General features: G+C 52.3%; 1 protein-coding gene across 2 annotated transcripts in view; it reads right to left on the reverse strand.

Moving 5' to 3' along the window:
• The window catches only part of LOC122928918 (carcinoembryonic antigen-related cell adhesion molecule 2-like), a 109027-nt gene extending 97600 nt beyond the window's left edge, over positions 1–11427 (reverse strand). Inside the window, exon 1 of one of the 2 annotated variants that reach the window (XM_044282235.1) lies at positions 11137–11427. In XM_044282235.1, the coding sequence (XP_044138170.1) occupies positions 11137–11182 (46 nt within the window). In that variant the 5' untranslated portion in view covers positions 11183–11427. The remainder of the gene's footprint in view (positions 1–11136) is intronic. The other variant, XM_044282237.1, reaches the window with a different exon arrangement.
• Positions 11428–19490: the final 8063 nt, after the last annotated feature.

The following is a 19490-nucleotide window of genomic DNA, read 5'->3' on the forward strand; positions in this document are numbered from 1 at the left end:
AGTCAGTCATCGCCGCCGGCAGACAGAGCGCTCCGGACAGTGGATGTATACGCTATAATGTACACATGAGTGGGTATATATGTGCTGTACGACAGGATGGATCTGAACGCGGTCGGTGAATATCAGACATGGGGCAGAGTCCAAATAAATAGGTCACAGATGGATTCTCCTGGATGTCAGGCCCCAGGGGGCGTTCTGCTAGAATTGATCGTCTGGAATGTCAATGACACTGTGGGCGATGAGCTCAGATCGCGGCCCCTGGAAAAACGGAACCATAAGTAGGATTCTCAACAAAGATTCACTACACAGCGGTAGACCTGAATCTAAGTACTGAGGATAGAACAGAGTAACGGCAATAGACGTAGTGTGAGGCAGAGGAGTAGTCAGGGAACAGTCCAGGTCCGGTGACAGATGAATGGTAATAGATGTAGTGTGAGGCAGAGGAGTAGTCAGGGCACAGTCCAGGTCCGGTGACAGATGAATGGTAATAGATGTAGTGTGAGGCAGAGGAGTAGTCAGGGCACAGTCCAGGTCCGGTGACAGATGAATGGTAATAGATGTAGTGTGAGGCAGAGGAGTAGTCAGGGCACAGTCCAGGTCCGGTGACAGATGAATGGTAATAGATGTAGTGTGAGGCAGAGGAGTAGTCAGGGCACAGTCCAGGTCCGGTAACAGATGAATGGTAATAGATGTAGTGTGAGGCAGAGGAGCAGTCAGGACACAGTCCAGGTCCGGTGACAGATGAATGGTAATAGATGTAGTGTGATGGGCAGAGGAGTAAGTCAGGACACAGTCCCAGGTCCGGTGACAGATGAATGGTAATAGATGTAGTGTGAGCAGAGGAGTAGTCAGGGAACAGTCCAGGTCGGTGACAGATGAATGGTAATAGATGTAGTGTGAGGCAGAGGAGTAGTCAGGGAACAGTCCAGGTCCGGTGACAGATGAATGGTAATAGATGTAGTGTGAGGCAGAGGAGTAGTCAGGGAACAGTCCAGGTCCGGTGACAGATGAATGGTAATAGATGTAGTGTGAGGCAGAGGAGTAGTCAGGGCACAGTCCAGGTCCGGTGACAGATGAATGGTAATAGATGTAGTGTGAGGCAGAGGAGTAGTCAGGGCACAGTCCAGGTCCGGTGACAGATGAATGGTAATAGATGTAGTGTGAGGCAGAGGAGTAGTCAGGGAACAGTCCAGGTCCGGTGACAGATGAATGGTAATAGATGTAGTGTGAGGCAGAGGAGTAGTCAGGGAACAGTCCAGGTCCGGTGACAGATGAATGGTAATAGATGTAGTGTGAGGCAGAGGAGTAGTCAGGGCACAGTCCAGGTCCGGTGACAGATGAATGGTAATAGATGTAGTGTGAGGCAGAGGAGTAGTCAGGGCACAGTCCAGGTCCGGTGACAGATGAATGGTAATAGATGTAGTGTGAGGCAGAGGAGTAGTCAGGCACAGTCCAGGTCCGGTGACAGATGAATGGTAATAGATGTAGTGTGAGGCAGAGGAGTAGTCAGGGAACAGTCCAGGTCCGGTGACAAGATGAATGGTAATAGATGTAGTGTGAGGCAGAGGAGTAGTCAGGGCACAGTCCAGGTCCGGTGACAGATGAATGGTAATAGATGTAGTGTGAGGCAGAGGAGTAGTCAGGGCACAGTCCAGGTCCGGTGACAGATGAATGGTAATAGATGTAGTGTGAGGCAGAGGAGTAGTCAGGGCACAGTCCAGGTCCGGTAACAGATGAATGGTAATAGATGTAGTGTGAGGCAGAGGAGTAGTCTGGGAACAGTCCAGGTCCGGTAACAGATGAATGGTAATAGATGTAGTGTGAGGCAGAGGAGTAGTCAGGGAACAGTCCAGGTCCGGTGACAGATGAATGGTAATAGATGTAGTGTGAGGCAGAGGAGTAGTCAGGGCACAGTCCAGGTCCGGTGACAGATGAATGGTAATAGGTGTAGTGTGAGGCAGAGGAGTAGTCCGGACACAGTCCAGGTCCGGTGACAGATCAGTGCCGCAGTCTGCAGGAAGCTCCGGGACAATATCTGGACTAGAGGCCGGAGTCAGAAGAAGCTGCTGAGGAGGAACTGACAGGCGCTGCTCAAATATACAGGAAACTCGAAAACTTAGAATATTGTGCAAAGTTCATTTCTTTCAGTAACATCTGAGACGCGTTCCATGTGAAGTGAGACGTTTCAGGCCTTTATTGGTCATGATCTGGATGATTCCGGCTGATGAGACCCCAAAGTCCCGATCCCCCCAGGTCCTCTGCTCCGGGGTCAATGACTGGATCCGACACTAAGCCGAGAATATTCAACGTTTTCACAAAATTCTAATTTTAAGTTGTATTCCAGAAATAACTGGACTTTTGCACGATATTCTAATTTTTCGAGTTTCACCAGTACAGTCCAAAGGTGGAACTAATCAGTCCGTGGCGGGACGACCATCACGGAGCCAGAACCGGTCTATCCCAATCCGGAACGTAGAGGTCCAGAAATGCCACTGATAGGAACTACAGCGGCCCCAGTGGTTCTGTGTTACAGCCCTCCAGGGGCTCTACATAGGACTGGCACTGTAACACCTAGACAGCCGCAAGGCGGCAAGGACACACACAGCTCTGCTACATCTGTATCCAGTACTATGTGCCCCCTCCCCCTCCAGTATAATACATGGCAAGCCGTCCATTATACCCCAGGTGACACCGCTGTGACGTCACCACCTCCTACCTGCCAGCAGCACACAGTGACACACACAGCTCTGCTACATCTGTATCCAGTACTATGTGCCCCCTCCCCCTCCAGTATAATACATGGCAAGCCGTCCATTATACCCCAGGTGACACCGCTGTGACGTCACCACCTCCTACCTGCCAGCAGCACACAGTGACACACACAGCTCTGCTACATCTGTACCCATTACTATGTGCCCCCTCCCCCTCCAGTATAATACATGACAGGCCGTCCATTATACCCCAGATGACACCGCTGTGACATCACCACCTCCTACCTGCCAGCAGCACACAGTGACACACACAGCTCTGCTACATCTGTACCCATTACTATATGCCTCCTCCCCCTCCAGTATAATACATGGCAGGCCGTCCATTATACCCCAGATGACACTGCTGTGACGTCACCACCTCCTACCTGCCAGCAGCACGCAGTGACACACACTGCTCTGCTACATCTGTACCCATTACTATGTGCCCCCTCCCAGTATAATACATGACAGGCAGTCCATTATACCCCAGATGACACCGCTGTGACGTCACCACCTCCTACCTGCCAGCAGCACACAGTGACACACACAGCTCTGCTACATCTGTATCCATTACTATGTGCCCACTCCAGTATAATATATGACAGGCCGTCCATTATACCCCAGATGACACCGCTGTGACGTCACCATCTCCTACCTGCCAGCAGCACACAGTGACACACACAGCTCTGCTACATCTGTACCCATTACTATGTGCCTCCTCCCCCTCCAGTATAATACATGGCAGGCCGTCCATTATACCCCAGATGACACCGCTGTGACGTCCCCATCTCCTACCTGCCAGCAGCACACAGTGACACACACAGCACTGCTACATCTGTACCCAGTACTATGTGCCCCCTCCCCCTCCAGTATAATACATGGCAGGCCGTCCATTATACCCCAGATGACACCGCTGTGACGTCACCATCTCCTACCTGCCAGCAGCACACAGTGACACACACAGCTCTGCTACATCTGTACCCATTACTATGTGCCCCCTCCCCCTCCAGTATAATACATGGCAGGCCGTCCATTATACCCCAGATGACACCGCTGTGACGTCACCATCTCCTACCTGCCAGCAGCACAGTGACACACACAGCCCTGCTACATCTGTACCCATTACTATGTGCCTCCTCCCCCTCCAGTATAATACATGGCAGGCCGTCCATTATACCCCAGATGACACCGCTGTGACGTCACCATCTCCTACCTGCCAGCAGCACACAGTGACACACACAGCCCTGCTACATCTGTACCCATTACTATGTGCCCCCTCCAGTATAATACATGGCAGGCCGTCCATTATGCCCCAGGTGACACCGCTGTGACGTCACCATCTCCTACCTGCCAGCAGCACACAGTGACACACACAGCTCTGCTACATCTGTACCCATTACTATGTGCCCCCTCCCCCTCCAGTATAATACATGGCAGGCCGTCCATTATACCCCAGATGACACCGCTGTGACGTCCCCATCTCCTACCTGCCAGCAGCACACAGTGACACACACAGCACTGCTACATCTGTACCCATTACTATGTGCCTCCTCCCCCTCCAGTATAATACATGGCAGGCCGTCCATTATACCCCAGATGACACCGCTGTGACGTCCCCATCTCCTACCTGCCAGCAGCACACAGTGACACACACAGCACTGCTACATCTGTACCCAGTACTATGTGCCCCCTCCCCCTCCAGTATAATACATGGCAGGCCGTCCATTATACCCCAGATGACACCGCTGTGACGTCACCATCTCCTACCTGCCAGCAGCACACAGTGACACACACAGCTCTGCTACATCTGTACCCATTACTATGTGCCCCCTCCCCCTCCAGTATAATACATGGCAGGCCGTCCATTATACCCCAGGTGACACCGCTGTGACGTCACCATCTCCTACCTGCCAGCAGCACAGTGACACACACAGCCCTGCTACATCTGTACCCATTACTATGTGCCTCCTCCCCCTCCAGTATAATACATGGCAGGCCGTCCATTATGCCCCAGGTGACACCGCTGTGACGTCACCATCTCCTACCTGCCAGCAGCACACAGTGACACACACAGCTCTGCTACATCTGTACCCATTACTATGTGCCCCCTCCAGTATAATACATGGCAGGCCGTCCATTATACCCCAGATGACACCGCTGTGACGTCACCATCTCCTACCTGCCAGCAGCACACAGTGACACACACAGCCCTGCTACATCTGTACCCATTACTATGTGCCCCCTCCCCCTCCAGTATAATACATGGCAGGCCGTCCATTATACCCCAGATGACACCGCTGTGACGTCACCATCTCCTACCTGCCAGCAGCACACAGTGACACACACAGCTCTGCTACATCTGTATCCAGTACTATGTGTCCCCTCCCCCTCCTGTATAATACATGACAGGCCGTCCATTATACCCCAGATGACACCGCTGTGACGTCACCATCTCCTACCTGCCAGCAGCACACAGTGACACACACAGCTCTGCTACATCTGTACCCATTACTATGTGCCCCCTCCCCCTCCAGTATAATACATGGCAGGCCGTCCATTATACCCCAGATGACACCGCTGTGACGTCACCACCTCCTACCTGCCAGCAGCACACAGGGACACACACAGCTCTGCTACATCTGTACCCATTACTATGTGCCTCCTCCCCCTCCAGTATAATACATGGCAGGCCGTCCATTATACCCCAGATGACACCGCTGTGACGTCACCATCTCCTACCTGCCAGCAGCACACAGTGACACACACAGCTCTGCTACATCTGTACCCATTACTATGTGCCCCCTCCCCCTCCAGTATAATACATGACAGGCCGTCCATTTTATCCCAGATGACACCGCTGTGACGTCACCATCTCCTACCTGCCAGCAGCACACAGTGACACACACAGCTCTGCTACATCTGTACCCATTACTACGTGCCCCCTCCAGTATAATACATGGCAGGCCGTCCATTATACCCCAGATGACACCGCTGTGACGTCACCACCTCCTACCTGCCAGTAGCACACAGTGACACACACAGCTCTGCTACATCTGTACCCATTACTATGTGCCCCCTCCAGTATAATACATGGCAGGCCGTCCATTATACCCCAGGTGACACCGCTGTGACGTCACCACCTCCTACCTGCCAGCAGCACACAGTGACACACACAGCTCTGCTACATCTGTACCCATTACTATGTGCCCCCTCCAGTATAATACATGGCAGGCCGTCCATTATACCCCAGGTGACACCGCTGTGACGTCACCACCTCCTACCTGCCAGCAGCACACAGTGACACACACAGCTCTGCTACATCTGTACCCAGTACTATGTGCCCCCTCCCCCTCCAGTATAATACATGGCAGGCCGTCCATTATACCCCAGATGACACCGCTGTGACGTCACCATCTCCTACCTGCCAGCAGCACACAGTGACACACACAGCTCTGCTACATCTGTACCCATTACTATGTGCCCCCTCCCCCTCCAGTATAATACATGGCAGGCCGTCCATTATACCCCAGGTGACACCGCTGTGACGTCACCACCTCCTACCTGCCAGCAGCACACAGTGACACACACAGCTCTGCTACATCTGTACCCATTACTACGTGCCCCCTCCCCCTCCAGTATAATACATGGCAGGCCGTCCATTATACCCCAGATGACACCGCTGTGACGTCACCACCTCCTACCTGCCAGCAGCACAGTGACACACACAGCTCTGCTACATCTGTACCCATTACTATGTGCCCCTCCCCCTCCAGTATAATACATGGCAGGCCGTCCATTATACCCTAGGTGACACCGCTGTGACGTCCCCATCTCCTACCTGCCAGCAGCCATAGTGACACACACAGCTCTGCTACATCTGTACCCATTACTATGTGCCCCCTCCCCCTCCAGTATAATACATGGCAGGCCGTCCATTATACCCCAGGTGACACCGCTGTGACGTCACCACCTCCTACCTGCCAGCAGCACACAGTGACACACACAGCTCTGCTACATCTGTACCCATTACTATGTGCCCCCTCCCCCTCCAGTATAATACATGGCAGGCCGTCCATTATACCCCAGGTGACACCGCTGTGACGTCACCACCTCCTACCTGCCAGCAGCACACAGTGACACACACAGCTCTGCTACATCTGTACCCATTACTATGTGCCCCCTCCCCCTCCAGTATAATACATGGCAGGCCGTCCATTATACCCCAGGTGACACCGCTGTGACGTCACTACCTCCTACCTGCCAGCAGCACACAGTGACACACACAGCTCTGCTACATCTGTACCCATTACTATGTGCTTCCTCCAGTATAATACATGGCAGGCCGTCCATTATACCCCAGGTGACTCCGCTGTGACGTCACCATCTCCTACCTGCCAGCAGCACACAGTGACACACACAGCTCTGCTACATCTGTACCCATTACTATGTGCTTCCTCCAGTATAATACATGGCAGGCCGTCCATTATACCCCAGATGACACCGCTGTGACGTCACCACCTCCTACCTGCCAGCAGCCATAGTGACACACACAGCTCTGCTACATCTGTACCCATTACTATGTGCCCCCTCCCCCTCCAGTATAATACATGGCAGGCCGTCCATTATACCCCGGATGACACTGCTGTGACGTCACCACCTCCTACCTGCCAGCAGCACACAGTGACACACACAGCACTGCTACATATGTACCAATTACTATGTGCCCCTCCCCCTCCAGTATAATACATGGCAGGCCGTCCATTATACCCCAGGTGACACCGCTGTGACGTCACCACCTCCTACCTGCCAGCAGCACACAGTGACACACACAGCTCTGCTACATCTGTACCCATTACTATGTGCCCCCTCCCCCTCCAGTATAATACATGACAGTCAGTCCATTATACCCCAGATGACACCGCTGTGACGTCACCACCTCCTACCTGCCAGCAGCACACAGTGACACACACAGCTCTGCTACATCTGTACCCATTACTATGTGCCCCCTCCAGTATAATACATGGCAGGCCGTCCATTATACCCCAGGTGACACCGCTGTGACGTCACCTCCTACCTGCCAGCAGCACACAGTGACACACACAGCTCTGCTACATCTGTACCCATTACTATGTGCCCCCTCCCCCTCCAGTATAATACATGACAGTCCGTCCATTATACCCCAGATGACACTGCTGTGACGTCACCACCTCCTACCTGCCAGCAGCACACAGTGACACACACAGCTCTGCTACATCTGTACCCATTACTATGTGCCCCCTCCCCCTCCAGTATAATACATGGCAGGCCGTGCATTATACCCCAGATGACACCGCTGTGACGTCACCATCTCCTACCTGCCAGCAGCACACAGGGACACACACAGCTCTGCTACATCTGTACCCATTACTACGTGCCCCCTCCCCCTCCAGTATAATACATGGCAGGCCGTGCATTATACCCCAGATGACACCGCTGTGACGTCACCATCTCCTACCTGCCAGCAGCACACAGGGACACACACAGCTCTGCTACATCTGTACCCAGTACTATGTGTCCCCTCCCCCTCTAGTATAATACATGGCAGGCCGTCCATTATACCCCAGATGACACCGCTGTGACGTCACCACCTCCTACCTGCCAGCAGCACACAGTGACACACACAGCTCTACTACATCTGTACCCATTACTACGTGCCCCCTCCCCCTCCAGTATAATACATGGCAGGCCGTCCATTATACCCCAGGTGACACCGCTGTGACGTCACCACCTCCTACCTGCCAGCAGCACACAGTGACACACACAGCTCTGCTACATCTGTACCCATTACTATGTGCCCCCTCCAGTATAATACATGGCAGGCCGTCCATTATACCCCAGGTGACACCGCTGTGACGTCACCACCTCCTACCTGCCAGCAGCACACAGGGACAAACACAGCTCTGCTACATCTGTACCCATTACTGTGTGCCCCTCCCCCTCCAGTATAATACATGGCAGGCCGTCCATTATACCCCAGATGACACCGCTGTGACGTCACCACCTCCTACCTGCCAGCAGCACACAGTGACACACACAGCTCTGCTACATCTGTACCCATTACTATGTGCCCCCTCCAGTATAATACATGGCAGGCCGTCCATTATACCCCAGGTGACACCGCTGTGACGTCACCACCTCCTACCTGCCAGCAGCACACAGTGACACACACAGCTCTGCTACATCTGTACCCATTACTATGTGCCCCCTCCCCCTCCAGTATAATACATGGCAAGCCGTCCATTATACCCCAGGTGACACCGCTGTGACGTCACCATCTCCTACCTGCCAGCAGCACACAGGGACACACACAGCTCTGCTACATCTGTACCCATTACTATGTGCCCCCTCCAGTATAATACATGGCAGGCCGTCCATTATACCCCAGGTGACTCCGCTGTGACGTCACCATCTCCTACCTGCCAGCAGCACACAGTGACACACACAGCTCTGCTACATCTGTACCCATTACTATGTGCCCCCTCCAGTATAATACATGGCAGGCCGTCCATTATACCCCAGGTGACACCGCTGTGACGTCACCACCTCCTACCTGCCAGCAGCACACAGTGACACACACAGCTCTGCTACATCTGTACCCATTACTATGTGCCCCCTCCCCCTCCAGTATAATACATGACAGGCCGTCCATTATACCCCCAGATGACACCGCTGTGACGTCACCACCTCCTACCTGCCAGCAGCACACAGTGACACACACAGCTCTGCTACATCTGTACCCATTACTACGTGCCCCCTCCAGTATAATACATGGCAGGCCGTCCATTATACCCCAGGTGACACCGCTGTGACGTCACCACCTCCTACCTGCCAGCAGCACACAGTGACACACACAGCTCTGCTACATCTGTACCCATTACTATGTGCCCCCTCCAGTATAATACATGGCAGGCCGTCCATTATACCCCAGGTGACACCGCTGTGACGTCACCATCTCCTACCTGCCAGCAGCACACAGTGACACACACAGCCCTGCTACATCTGTACCCATTACTATGTGCCCCCTCCAGTATAATACATGGCAGGCCGTCCATTATACCCCAGGTGACACCGCTGTGACGTCACCATCTCCTACCTGCCAGCAGCACACAGTGACACACACAGCTCTGCTACATCTGTACCCATTACTACGTGCCCCCTCCCCCTCCAGTATAATACATGGCAGGCCGTCCATTATACCCCAGATGACACCGCTGTGACGTCACCACCTCCTACCTGCCAGCAGCACACAATGACACACACAGCTCTGCTACATCTGTACCCAGTACTATGTGCCCCCTCCCCCTCCAGTATAATACATGGCAGGCCGTCCATTATACCCCAGATGACACTGCTGTGACGTCACCACCTCCTACCTGCCAGCAGCACGCAGTGACACACACTGCTCTGCTACATCTGTACCCATTACTATGTGCCCCCTCCCAGTATAATACATGACAGGCAGTCCATTATACCCCAGATGACACCGCTGTGACGTCACCACCTCCTACCTGCCAGCAGCACACAGTGACACACACAGCTCTGCTACATCTGTACCCATTACTATGTGCCCCCTCCCCCTCCAGTATAATACATGGCAGGCCGTGCATTATACCCCAGATGAGACCGCTGTGACGTCACCACCTCCTACCTGCCAGCAGCACACAGGGACACACACAGCTCTGCTACATCTGTACCCATTACTATGTGCCCCCTCCCCCTCCAGTATAATACATGGCAGGCCGTGCATTATACCCCAGATGACACCGCTGTGACGTCACCACCTCCTACCTGCCAGCAGCACACAGTGACACACACAGCTCTGCTACATCTGTACCCATTACTATGTGCCCCTCCCCCTCCAGTATAATACATGGCAGGCCGTCCATTATACCCCAGATGACACCGCTGTGACGTCACCACCTCCTACCTGCCAGCAGCACACAGTGACACACACAGCTCTGCTACATCTGTACCCATTATTATGTGCCCCCTCCCCCTCCAGTATAATACATGGCAGGCCGTGCATTATACCCCAGATGACACCGCTGTGACGTCACCACCTCCTACCTGCCAGCAGCACACAGTGACACACACAGCTCTGCTACATCTGTACCCATTTCTACGTGCCCCCTCCCCCTCCAGTATAATACATGGCAGGCCGTCCATTATACCCCAGGTGACACCGCTGTGACGTCACCACCTCCTACCTGCCAGCAGCACACAGTGACACACACAGCTCTGCTACATCTGTACCCATTACTACGTGCCCCCTCCCCCTCCAGTATAATACATGGCAGGCCGTCCATTATACCCCAGGTGACACCGCTGTGACGTCACCACCTCCTACCTGCCAGCAGCACACAGGGACAGGAGCGATGGCTCTGGAGATGCATGGTGTGATGTGCAGAGGCCGTGGGCGATCAGTCCGATCCTGGCATGCTGCTCTCCTGCTGACTATGGAGGACGGTTTCCTCACATCTCTGTAGAGATCCTTCCTCCCACACGTCTCTGCTTCTCCTCCTCTGCTGGCTCTGTCACATGGCTGGCTGCATGGGGCAGTCCAATACCAGGGAGGTGCTATAGGGAAGAGCAGGGGGATCACTCTGCAGGATCTAACATACAGCCGGGCCGATCCTGCTGCAGTCAGGGGGGCACAGCAGACAGCTGGAAGCCCCTCCAACCCCAGCTTGTAAAGACGCTGACGTGCCTCATGTACACTGCGCCAGACCTGCAGCTAGAGAAAGCCTCCTCTGCACAATGGCATCCAGTACTCCGGCTCCTCTAGAGCAGCGATCCTCCGTCCCAACTCCGGATGGCCCAAACCGCAGCCTCGGACTGGCCCACCAGACCCGAGCTCTGACAAAAATGGGCCCCTCGTAAAACAATGCCCCAAAGGTCCTATATACTCACATTACTACTCCCACCATCTCCACCACTACTACTACTCTGAAGTCTGGACATTTTCCCCTGTTTCCCCTACACAGTCGTTAACTCCATACTAAAGGGTTAACGTCCACTGACTTGCACTGACGTACACGGTACAACACGGTGTAGCTGCACTTTATGCGTTGAGATATATTGAACCGCGCGGGGCAAGGGCTTTTTCTGCAGAGTCGGTGATGTACCCGACCCTCCATGGGTATGCTAGCAGGAGGCTTCTGCCTAGCAGTGAGCCCGGTGACATCACCGGCACTAATGGGCGGGCTTTAGTGATGCTCGAGCCTGTAAAACGTGATGTCATCGGGAACACCGCTCGGTGCAAACCTCTGCCTAGCAGTGCAAAAATGTAAACAAAAAAGCTCTTGCCCTGCACGATACAGGGAGCATGAAATGCTACGATGCTCCATTCATGAGGGCTGCCTGGGTGATGAAGGGTTTATGTCCGGGTTCAGCTCTCTATACAGACAGCCCCTTTAAGAATGAGAAGCTGGTAATTTCCCATAGCTGCCATAGGGGGTTAAAGAAGACCATGTTTTGGAGGGAAAAGCCAGACATTGTTTACCTGCAAACCCAGACAGTCTGACCTTCTGAATGTCTGGTTCATCTCTGTTGTTATGTCTGGAAACTTGTTTTTGTCTGGAAAACCTGCTGCGTCATTACCATTGAGTATTATTCTAGTGCTAATGTAAGTCTATGAGAGACGGGAAGTGCAACATTGTATCTGTTTGTGCTGAGCTTCTCCTCCCCTCCCACTAGAAGGGATATAAGGAGAGCAGTCAGAGACCCTAGTTTGCTGCAGGTAGGGACCAGTGCTTGGAGGGGAGAGACTGCCAGACTACTGAGTGACCAGAAGAAGACGCTGAGATATTGAGCTACAGACCATGAGTCACCAGCCCTGTGACCAAGGAGCCACCCGAACTACTGAGCCACAGACACTGGACCTCCAGCCTTTGTCCAGGGTACCAGCCCTCTGAGAGAGAGAGGGACAGCTAGCTCAGGCCTTTCCTTAGCATCAAACACTTCTGCCAGGAAAGAGACAGAGAAGTCAGCCCTATGCCTCGTCTCACGGAGGAGACTGGAGAAGCTGTCTCTATGCCTCGTCTCACGGAGCAGACTGGAGAAGCCAGCCCTATGCCTCGTCTCACAGAGGATACTGGAGAAGCCAGCCCCTATGCCTCGTCTCAGGGAGGAGACTGGAGAAGCCAGCCCTATGCCTCATCTCAGGGAGGAGACTGGAAAAGCCAGCCCTATGCCTCGTCTCAGGGAGGAGACTGGAGAAGCCGACCCTATGCCTCGTCTCAGGGAGGAGACTGGAGAAGCCAGCCCTATGCCTCGTCTCAGGGAGGAGACTGGAGAAGCCGGCCCTATGCCTCGTCTCAGGGAGGAGACTGGAGAAGCCAGCCCTATGCCTCGTCTCAGGGAGGAGACTGGAGAAGCCGGCCCTATGCCTCGTCTCAGGGAGGAGACTGGAGAAGCCAGCCCTATGCCTCATCTCAGGGAGGAGACTGGAGAAGCCAGCCCTATGCCTCGTCTCAGGGAGGAGACTGGAGAAGCCGGCCCTATGGCTCGTCTCAGGGAGGAGACTGGAGAAGCCAGCCCTATGCCTCGTCTCAGGGAGGAGACTGGAGAAGCCAGCCCTATGCCTCGTCTCTGGGAGGAGACTGGAGAAGCCGGCCCTATGCCTCGTCTCAGGGAGAAGACTGGAGAAGCCGACCCTATGCCTCATCTCAGGGAGGAGACTGGAAAAGCCAGCCCTATGCCTCATCTCAGGGAGGAGACTGGAAAAGCCAGCCCTATGCCTCGCCTTTATTGTTTAGTACCTGAATTCATCCAGTGAAGACGACACTGGTTACTGCAGACCCAGACTCTCTGGACTTATTTCCCATTGGGGTGCCACCACCACCAGAACTACTACTACTATTAGTACAATCATATCAGCAGTAGATTGGCTGCCACCACAGTCCGTCATGTCATGCACCGTCCTGGAAACGTACAGTAGAACACAACTTACCAAGTAAGAATTAGCTCTCTACGTGACATGTTCACACACTGCAGATTTCTGTTCGTCGCCTCCACAGCCGGCGTCAGGACATGCGGCCTCCGTGTGAGAACAGACACTGCTGACAAGAGGCACTAAGAAAGGTCGGATTGGTGTAGAACTTGTCCTGCCGTTCTGTCTCGGACTGATAGGTTATGATTACAGGTGCAGTCTGATGATACACTGGTTCTTGGCACCAGGGCACTCAAAAGTTATTCTTTGTTGCCCTATAGAAAAGGCTCTCAGAGGCTACTTTTGGGCAGTGTACAACTTGGTCAGAGATTGTGACAAACGCCTTTACGATGCACCCAGAGACATTTTACCAAGTTGATAGTCTTTGAAAAGGGGCAAATCAATGGAGAGAGAGAGGCAAAATGATCATTTCGGTGAATTGCCACCATCTTGTCGTTGTGACCTCACTCTTAGGAGATGTTGGGAGTAGTGGTTACATGAGGGCACTCATGGTGAACAATACAGACACCACCAGTAGAGAGGATAGTTTGATCTGCTGACAAGCACGAGATGCTCCACAGTTTCATTGTCCTCCATTCAGACACAAGCAGGGGCGTAGCTATAGGGGGTGCAGAGGTAGCAGTTGCTACCGGGCCCAGGAGCCTGAGGGGGCCCAAAGACCCTTGGGCCACATAAGAAGACACCAGTATTATAGAAAGTGCATGCTGGTCAAGTTACACCTCTGGCTGGAGGGAAGGGGATAGGTCAAGAATTTGACATGGGAGGAGTGCGGTTTCAATTTTTGCCTCAGGGAGCACAAAGACTGTGTGCTCCCCTGCTCCTGACCACAAAGCACTGAGGGAAGTGGGGCCCCAAGCTGAACTCTTGCACCAGGGCCCATGAGCCTTCAGCTACGCCCCTGGACACAGGTGGCCCCTTCAATAAACCCCTTCTTGGGCCCTTCACAGCTGCTTAGCCGAAGAAGATTTGGTGTCACGGCGCCATTGATAGTCACCGTCACCTTTGTTTACAGTCGTGTCCTGAATGAGAAACCTGGACTGATAAAGACTGGAAAGTCATCATCTTTAGGGAGGAATCCAGGTTCTGTTTCACATGATGATCAGGTTTGATCATAGAGACCTGGTGGTGGGAGCTTCAATTCTCTGGAGCAACACTGCCCCAACTGCTGGTGTGATGATCGGGGGAGCCATCTCATACGAGGACACTAACAGCTCAGGGATATGTGCAGGACATCCTGCCACCACACGTGTTACTCTTGTTGAAGGGCTGACAACTGCTGGTGTGATGATCGGGGGAGCCATCGCATATGACAGGCGGTCACCCCTAATAGCAATATGAGGAAACTAACAGCTCAGGGAAATGTGCAGGACATCCTGCCGTCATATGTGTTCCTCTCGTGGCAGGGCTGAGAACTGTCATTTTCAGCAGGATAAAGCTTGCCCCCACAGCATGGGCTTCCCAGGGACATCTCCAGATTACAACACGTCCTTGGCTGCCCGGTCATTAGAATTATGGGACCAGCTGGGGCGCTGGCTTCGCCAACCTACAGGTGTACAGGATCTACAGGCCCAGCTACCATATCTGTGGGCTAGGTGCCGTATCTCATCTTGTATCCAGGCTGGAGGCCGTATCTCATCTTGTATCTAGGCTGGAGGCCATATCTCATCTTGTATCTAGGCTGGAGGCCATATCTCATCTTGTATCCAGGCTAGGGTCCTAGAACCTTCTTTCAGTTGTACATTTTTCCTAATGTACTCCTCTATTCCTCATAATACACACGTCAGCTGCTGCAGAAGCTTGTAATACACATCAGCTGCTGCAGAACCTCCTATTACACACCTCAGCTGCTGCAGAACCTCCTAATACACACCTCAGCTGCTGCAGAACCTCCTAATACACATCTCAGCTGCTGAAGAACCTCCTAATACACACCTCAGCTGCTGAAGAACCTCCTAATACACATCTCAGCTGCTGAAGAACCTCCTAATACACATATCAGCTGCTGCAGAACCTCCTAATACACACCTCAGCTGCTGCAGAACCTCATATAACCTAGATCTCTTATTTTTAGTCACACATTTTCTGCATGAAAAGGGAAGGACCCAACAGAGTTATCTCAGAGCCGCCTCTCGCCACAAGCAGAAGTAACGCAATCAGGAGCCGCTCTTGTGAAATTCAAGTCACCGCATGGACCTCTGTGAAATTTTTGGATACATGTACCCGCGGCTGTTCTCTCTACATGCGGTGGACACTCACTCAGAGCGAAGAATTTACCAGGAGCACGGAGGAGAGACTAATTTTCAGTCTTCATAAAAGTTGATTGATTACTGGATTAATATAGGAGCGTTCCTCAGCAGATTGTCCGTGTGTCCTGAAGATACCATGTTGGAGGTCAGAGTCCCCTTCCCAGGCTTCATCATCTTCTGCCTGCAGCGCCCCCAAGCTGTCCCTGTCCATCATCACAGCATGTGTATTGGCGTGTCCTACACATGTATGTTGGGGGGTGTAGTGAAGCCGTTGCACTATAGTTTCGCACTAGCATCTGCCGGATCTCTGTATCTGGCATTGCCGGAAGCTAGCGTGTTGGCGTCCACTGGAACAGGCGGAGATCCAGCCACAACCTGCCAGTATGCCGAGAATCGGCCGGACAATGCGTGCAGAGGACTGTCAGAGATTCCAGGGACTCCTTGGTCTCACTTTGAGGACTCCTGACCACTTCTCCAGTATAGGTGGACGGGATATTGTCCACAGGAGACATGTTAACCATGTCATGCCATATCTGTATATCATACTTCCGCTAGAACTGACCCAACTCGAGAGGAATTCATAATACCCCACCTGCCCCAAGAAGTTCCCTCTCCAGGGCTCATTGCATGATGGGGGGGGGGGGCCCACAGTTCATGGACCCTCATCAATAAAACCTTCTGATCAGAGGAAAAACATGGCCGTCTTCTTCCAGACAGTGCCACACCTGTGCTCAGGTTATGTCTGGTACTACAGCCACATGCACTGGAGAAGGCTCACAAGACCCGACAGAAGAGGATGGGTGCTGGACTGTTCTCCACACAGAGAGATGGCGCCACGTATCAAAAGAGCCTGAGAAGAGGAAGCCGCAGTATGGTGCAACTATGGCGCAACCGGCTGCTCAGCACGCAGGAAGCTCAGACGTTTTACATCATCTCTGCAGATCTGATCAATGAAATGATACATTATTCTTACCAAGAAAGAGGCATGAGGTCTCTACCAGAGACAGCCTGACCACAGGTTAGAAGGCATGAGGTCTCTAAGAGAGACAGCCTGAAAACAGATTAGAAGGCATGAGGTCTCTAAGAGAGACAGCCCGACCACAGGTTAGAAGGCATGAGGTCTCTACCAGAGACAGCCCGACCACAGGTTAGAAGGCATGAGGTCTCTACCAGAGACAGTCCGACCACAGGTTAGAAGGCATGAGGTCTCTACCAGAGACAGTCCGACCACAGGTTAGAAGGCATGAGGTCTCTAAGAGAGACAGCCCGACCACAGGTTAGAAGGCATGAGGTCTCTAAGAGAGACAGCCCGACCACAGGTTAGAAGGCATGAGGTCTCTACCAGAGACAGTCCGACCACAGGTTAGAAGGCATGAGGTCTCTACCAGAGACAGTCCGACCACAGGTTAGAAGGCATGAGGTCTCTACCAGAGACAGTCCGACCACAGGTTAGAAGGCATGAGGTCTCTACCAGAGACAGTCCGACCACAGGTTAGAAGGCATGAGGTCTCTAAGAGAGACAGCCCGACCACAGGTTAGAAGGCATGAGGTCTCTACCAGAGACAGTCCGACCACAGGTTAGAAGGCATGAGGTCTCTACCAGAGACAGTCCGACCACAGGTTAGAAGGCATGAGGTCTCTACCAGAGACAGTCCGACCACAGGTTAGAAGGCATGAGGTCTCTACCAGAGACAGTCCGACCACAGGTTAGAAGGCATGAGGTCTCTACCAGAGACAGTCCGACCACAGGTTAGAAGGCATGAGGTCTCTAAGAGAGACAGCCCGACCACAGGTTAGAAGGCATGAGGTCTCTACCAGAGACAGTCCGACCACAGGTTAGAAGGCATGAGGTCTCTACTAGAGACAGTTCGACCACAGGTTAGAAGGCATGAGGTCTCTACCAGAGACAGTCCGACCACAGGTTAGAAGGCATGAGGTCTCTAAGAGAGACAGTCCGACCACAGGTTAGAAGGCATGAGGTCTCTACCAGAGACAGTTCTTAATGTCTGTTGCCTGCTACGTCATTCAGGCTCACGTATCAATTCTTTAATGTCAAGGTTGTTACGTTTCTGGCTAACGTTTTTAATTCTTCTATGTCTGTTGCCGGTCACATTTAACCAGGCTTACGTTTCAATTCATCACATGTCCAATGCCTGGTATGTTATTCAGGCTTACGTTTTTAAATCATTAGTGTATGTTGCCTGGCACGTTATTCAGGTTTACGTTTTAATTCATTAATTTCCGTTGCCTGGTACGTTATTTTGGTTTACGTTTTTAATTCATTCATTTCCGTTGCCTGGTACGTTTATTCAGGCTTCTGCTGTTAATTTTTCAATGTATGTTGTCTGTCACGTTTATTCAGGCACACGTTTAATTCGTTCATATCCATTGTCTGGTACATTTTTCAGGTTTACATCTACAAAGGTCATTTTTTTCGTCGCTACACTAAAAAAAAAAAAAAATTCTAAAAATTCATAGACACATATTTTATAAATATACTCACCTACATGATCTCTCGGTCCGCCACCTCCATGCTCTTGAGAACTAACCTCATCGTCCTGTACAATTCAGGTCCGGGGCCAGTTGTTTTCATCTTTGTTTGTTCCTGATTCTTTCTTCAGGTACCATCTAATCATTATCACTTTGGTGAGCACCTTTTTCCACAGTCCACCCCATTCTCTGTTCAAGTCACCTCATTGCCAGTTTGTAACTTTCTTTCCCAGATTCCACACAGGTAAGCGCCCACACTCCGTTCTTCACCAGCACCATCACTTTCTTAGTTTTTCACTTCACGGTCTCGGGTCTCTCTCTTTACACCAGGGCCGTCCATCCGTCCGTGAATTCTGTCATTATTATCTCACACTCGCAGCATGTCTCACTTATCAGACGTGGAGGAATCCCTATCGATCCCTGAAACTTCTGCTTCAGGCCATGGCAGCACCATGTCGCTAAGATGTTGGACAGTACCCAAACTGATTACAGAACTCAACAAGCGAGGGATTCGTTATCCAGCGTCGGCCCGGAAGGCAGAGCTATTCAGACTCTTGGTGTCTGAGCCAATGGCTCCACCGGCGGAACAAGTCCCCATGTCAACCATCCAACTGTCATTGGCGCATTGCATTCTACCATCAACAACATTGCCACCTCTGTGTCAGACATGCAGGCTAGGCTGATTGCTATAGAGTCCAGGGGACTGACACCTAGTCCCTCTGCCCCTCCTGTTCCAGTGGACTCTGCTTCCTGTTCTCATTACCCAGCTAGAGCCTCATACACGCCTGAGGTAGCTCCAGCATATTTTGTCCCTGATAACATCAGGAAGGATATCCTAGAGGTGAAAGACATTAATCTAGGTTCCATCCTCATAGCCACCCACGTCACACTAGACAACAGGATAATCGCTTGCGACAACGTTTCCATCATCTTAAAAGCTAGGGACGTCCGCCTCAACAAAAAACTGTCCATCCCTGAATTTTTTCTGGCCTTTAGTTTATACAGGGACGTCAT

This window comes from Bufo gargarizans, chromosome 2 (genome assembly GCF_014858855.1).
Source record: "Bufo gargarizans isolate SCDJY-AF-19 chromosome 2, ASM1485885v1, whole genome shotgun sequence".
Classification (NCBI taxonomy): domain Eukaryota; kingdom Metazoa; phylum Chordata; class Amphibia; order Anura; family Bufonidae; genus Bufo; species Bufo gargarizans.